This window comes from Gekko japonicus, unplaced genomic scaffold, assembly GCF_001447785.1.
Source record: "Gekko japonicus isolate JY-2015 unplaced genomic scaffold, Gekko_japonicus_V1.1 scaffold2237, whole genome shotgun sequence".
In the NCBI taxonomy this organism is placed as follows: domain Eukaryota; kingdom Metazoa; phylum Chordata; class Lepidosauria; order Squamata; family Gekkonidae; genus Gekko; species Gekko japonicus.
The window spans coordinates 204,090-209,332 of NW_015174906.1; the positions used below are offsets into that span (position 1 = coordinate 204,090).

Below are 5,243 nucleotides of genomic sequence, written 5' to 3' on the forward strand. Positions count from 1 at the left end.
GATCAAAAGGCCCCGTGAGACCTCAGGGCCCGCAGGTGGGCAGGCTACTGCTCCCACTGGTTCGTCCTGGGGCAGGTGGGGGTGGGGGTGGCCCACCCTCCCTGCCAGGCGGATCTTTGTCCAAGGCGGGACTCCACTCGTCTTCAGAGCAGAACAAAGGCCAAGATTCCAAGGCCGCAGAGGTCTTGTCTCTGCCGTGCTTGGAAAGAGGATCACATACAAACGTAATACTAGTAGTAGTGACACTCTGCTCTGCAGGTTTTCTTCCGTGAACCAGCCACCACCCTGTGTGGTCGTCCAAGCCCTGGCAAGATGGCGAGGGGGGGTGTGTGTTTGGATTCAGTGGGATGGCAGAGTCCGGCCCCGTTCCCTGCCCTTCTGGAAGGGGTGCAACAGGGAGTGAGTGTCTTTTGGACTGTGTTTGCTTTCGAAACGGCTTCAGTGTAACCCACGTGTCTGCCGCTTCCTAGGAGCACAGGGCTCTTGTGGGAGGGAGCCTTGCCCTCGCGGACTGAGGCGAGCCACCCAGGAGAGTCTGCCGTGGTCTGGGGTTCCGGAGACGAGTGGCAAGGCCCAGCGGTGAGCGCAGTTGTCAGAGGGAACGGCTCCGCAAAGCAGGCTGCAGCTGGTTGTGTTCTGGTTGATCACAAGCTAAACATGAGCCAGCAGTGCGATGTGGCTGCGAAGAAAGCTAATGCGATTTTAGGATGCATGAACAGAAGCCTTGTGTCCAGATCATGGGAGGTGGTGGTTCCGCTCTATTCCGCTATGGTCAGGGGCCTCACCCGGAGTCCTGTGTCCAGTTTTGGCCACCACATTTTAGGAAGGATGTTGACAAGCTCGAGCTTGTCCAGAAGAGGGCAACCAGGAGGGTGAGAGGGTTGGAATCCAAGTCTCCTGAGGAAAGGCTGAGAGAGTTGGGCGTGTTTAGCCTGGGAAAGAGAAGGCTGAGAGGGGACACGATTGCAGTCTTCAAGTATCTGAAGGGCAGATGGAGCAGATCTATTCTCTCTTGCTCCGGATTGCAAGACTAGATCTAATGGGTGGAAATGACAAGGGAGTCGTTACTGGCTAAATATCAGGAGAAACTTCCTAACTGTAAGAGAGTGGTTGAGCAGGGGAACAGTCTGCCTCGGGAGGTGGTGGAGGCTCCTTCGCTGGACGTTTTCAAGCAGAGGAGGCTGGACGACCATCTTTCGGGTATGTTGTAGGTATGTAGGGCAGGGGGTTGGACTAAATGACCTGCAAGGTCCCTTCCAACCATAACGTTCTATGATTCTATGAGGTAGCCCAGAATCGGGTTAGAAAATTTACAGGACACCATCTTGGATCTTTTAGTCTGGTTTCCTAGTTTTTATCAAACTGTATATTGAATTTTAATGTTTTGTATATTTCTATGACATTATGCCCCCCTAAATGACCTGCAAGGTCCCTTCCAACCATAACGTTCTATGATTCTATGAGGTAGCCCAGAATCGGGTTAGAAAATTTACAGGACACCATCTTGGATCTTTTAGTCTGGTTTCCTAGTTTTTATCAAACTGTATATTGAATTTTAATGTTTTGTATATTTCTATGACATTATGCCCCCTTGTACATCGCCCAGAGCGCAGCGTAACCTGGGATAGGGCGATTAACAAATCATATTATTATCATTATCATTATCATTATTATTATTATTATTATTATTAGCAGCAGCAGCAGCAGCAGCAGCAGCATTCTCACCAACCAAGTGGTCCCCAGAATCCTGAACAAACACTTTTGATTCCAAAAGAGGGAACTGGTCAGAAAGAAATTAAAAGCCAGAGTCGAATCCCTCCAGGATGCTTGGGAACACTTTAAAACTATGCTGAGTGAGACCCTGAGAGAAGGCAGGCTTCAAATCAGGAAAGGTCCCACCAAGTCTCAGAGGAGAAGGCAAAACGCTTCTTTTCGAATGCAGGAGGCCCCTCCCCCTCCAATGGAGGGGAACAGAAAAAAGCCCCATTTCTGGTGAGGCAAACGCAGGCTAAAAGTATCCGCAACTTATTGCTGAAATCAGCCTCAAGGCCGGATGACTAGAAACTCTCATGAAAGAGAAGGAGCCTGAGGATGGAAAACCAGCCTGGCTTCTGCAAGGCGGACTCCTGCCTCACCAGCCCCTTGGGAGCTCCCTGAGCAAGTGAGCTGGCATGGGGAGAAGGCTGATCTGTTAGACATCACCTACGCTTGGCCGTCACGGGACAAGATCATGGGGCTGAGAGAGCTCTTGCGAGGACGGTCCTTGAGAGAACAGCTCCAACAGGACTACGGCTGGCCCAAGGTCATCCAGTAGCTGCGAGTGACTGAGTGGGGGAATCAAACCCGGCTCTCCCAGATTAGAGTCCGCCTGCACTTTAACCACGACGCCAAACTGGCTGTGGATGTGCAAAAGGTGTGACTGTTTTGAAGCAGAGCTCTGCGTGTCCCTCGCTGGCAACAGCCAAAAACTTGTTGCGTTCCTTGTTTCAGCCACAAAACGTCTTAAGCACTGAGCTCTTCTAAAGAGAAGACAAGGCACTCATTTTTTGTGTGTGCCGCGGAAAGAAGATGTTGGCGTGAATCACTCCCCGGGGGTGGGGGGGGAGGGGAGTAATAGAAATGCCCTCGGATTCCCGTTCTCCCCAGGCGCCCTCGGCAAGCCCAGCCGCACAGTCAGGAGCGAGCACCGCCTCACTGGCTATGCGCCACCCAGGCCCTCACGGAAGCCAGCTCAGTCGCTGCTGCTGCTGCTGCTGCTGCTGTGGGGAAGGGAGGCCGGCACAGAGAGATGAACATCTGTGGCACGGACACGCAGTTGGCAGACCAGGGTCCAAACCTAGAACAGCATCCAGTCCCATGTTTTACAGACCACCAAAGTAAAGGAGAGACTTCACACGGGCCAGGTTGTGGTTCCTGACATTACAGCTGTCATGGGACTGGATGTCCCGTGTCCCGTCATGGCCTGCCACTGTTCTGCAGGCAGAGATGGGGAAAGAGAGCAGATACGGGGTCTCTCTAGGGGGTGATTCTGCACTGGCTTTCCCCTCCGTTGGAGCAGGTTGGAACAGAAATTCCCTCTGCATTGCATGCCGCTTTCGCCTTCTTTGATCATCGGGTTTTATGGTACCTTCTGCATAGATTTATGGCCATTCAAGGGTGACTTTGCCGTCAGTACAGCGTTGCCCCGAGGTATTTGAATGTGGTTTTGAACTGCACCTTTGGTAAAACAGCAGACAACAGAGGGAAAAGTCAGTGGAGGATCGCTCTCTCTCTCTCTCCCCCCTTCCCAGTATCCACCTCCCTACAGATTTTCTTACCTGGCCATTTTCTTCCACTTTGGGAATGATTTCTGTGGAGGGAGGGATTTATAAGGGAAACATGTCAGAAATGAAAACGCGTGTTTTTGTAGATGTTTGAAAATTGTCAGTTAGACTTCTTCACAGCACTATGATTTATTCTGCATTTAGCAATTATCCTGGATCCAGCTGGTTTGATTTCCAACACACCAAATAACGCACTTTCAATCCACTTTCAGTGCACTTTGCAGCTGGATTTCCCCAGGGACCCTACAGGGAAGCCCACCCCCACCCCACCCGGTGGGGACCGGGGCAATACCTGAGGAGGAGGCGGCGGCGGCAGCCTGCCTGGCTATCCGGCTGGCAGCGGACGGACTGGGGGTGATGATGAGTGGTCCTTGGGGTGGGTGAGATGGAAGCAGAGCGCCTGAAATGGAGGGGTCCCGGGGGAAGGGTGGGCACCGAGGTGGACGTGGAGTGGGAGGGGGAGCCGTGGAGAGGGTGCCAGGTGACACAGGAGAGGAGGGTGGTGAGCCACAATGGACACGGGCAAGGGTGGAATGACACGACACCCACGTGGACCAGCCGGACAAAATGGCCCCGTGCAGAGGCTGCCGCCCTTCACCCTGGCACGGGGGGGGGGGCGCCTGTGAAGCAGCGCCCAAGACCCGGCACGGCCCCGTCTTGTACTCCCTGGCCTAGCCCCCTCGGGACGGGGGGGGTGTGGCTACAGGGGCCCAGTCTGAGCTTGCCAGGAGCTGCCTGCCCTGGACCACGGTGCCGGGAGAGACGCCGGCCAAGGGGGGCCACGCCAGCGAGTCGAGGGAGATCTTCTGGCGGCTTGTGCAGGGGGCGCCAACCCCGCTGTCCACCCGGACTCTGACCTTGGATGGAGCTGGTCGGGATGATGCCCTCCGCCGTGCCCCCATAGCCCCCAGACACGATGCTGGTCTCGTTCAGGTTGGGCCCCGAGACCATCACTTGCTGCAGGTCCTGCGGGGAAGGAGAGAGCGGGGGGGGGGACGACACACTCTTAAGAAGGTCTCCTAAACCAGCCAAGGGAAACGTGGGCACGGAAAGCTGCCCTAGACTGAACACACACACCCTTTGCCCATCAGGGACAGCAGCTCTCCAGGGGGTCTCAGGCAGAGAAAGGTCTTCCCCATCCCCTCCTGCCTGCTCCTTTCTTAACTGGAGATGCTGCTGCCGCTGGGGACTGAACCCGGGACCTCCTGCATGCCCAGCAGAGGCTCTTCCCTGGCTTGTAGGTGTTGATGCCCCACTTCTTGACGCTGTCGAACTTCTCCACGGCGATCCCTCGCGTGGCCTCCTCCCCCCCAGTCAGGGCCGGGTTGGGGTGCGCCTGGTGCAAACTGGAGCCTGCAATGCACCGGGGGGAGGGGAGGGTGCCCCCGATCTGGTCAGCGCGCTGCCCCCGGCCCAACTGCTCTCCCCGGAGGAGGGGATCGAGAAAGCCGGACCAGCTGGAGACTCCCCCCACCCCACCCCCCCAGGGACCCTACAGGGAAGGCCACCCCCACCCCCACCCCACCCGGTGGGGACCGGGGCAATACCTGAGGAGGCAGCGGCGGCGGCAGCCTGCCTGGCTATCCGGCTGGCAGCGGACGGACTGGGGGTGATGATGAGTGGTCCTTGGGGTGGGTGAGATGGAAGCAGAGCGCCTGAAATGGAGGGGTCCCGGGGGAAGGGGGGGCACCGAGGTGGACGTGGAGTGGGAGGGGGAGCCGTGGAGAGGGTGCCAGGTGACACAGGAGAGGAGGGTGGTGAGCCACAATGGACACGGGCAAGGGTGGAATGACACGACACCCACGTGGACCAGCCGGACAAAATGGCCCCGTGCAGAGGCTGCCGCCCTTCACCCTGGCACGGGGGGGGGGGGGCCTGTGAAGCAGCGCCCAAGAACCGGCCCGGCCCCGTCTTGTACTC

At 56.7% G+C, this 5,243-nt stretch overlaps 1 protein-coding gene across 1 annotated transcript in view; it reads right to left on the minus strand.

Annotated features, from left to right (window-relative positions):
* ARFIP2 (ADP ribosylation factor interacting protein 2) overlaps positions 1-5,243 on the minus strand; it is a 14,726-nt gene that overhangs the window by 1,042 nt on the left and 8,441 nt on the right. Inside the window, exons 3-5 of the mRNA XM_015425008.1 lie at positions 4,181-4,289; positions 3,616-3,693; positions 3,318-3,349 (exon numbers count right to left, since the gene is read on the minus strand). Coding sequence (XP_015280494.1) covers positions 3,318-3,349; positions 3,616-3,693; positions 4,181-4,289 — 219 coding nt within the window. The remainder of the gene's footprint in view (positions 1-3,317; positions 3,350-3,615; positions 3,694-4,180; positions 4,290-5,243) is intronic.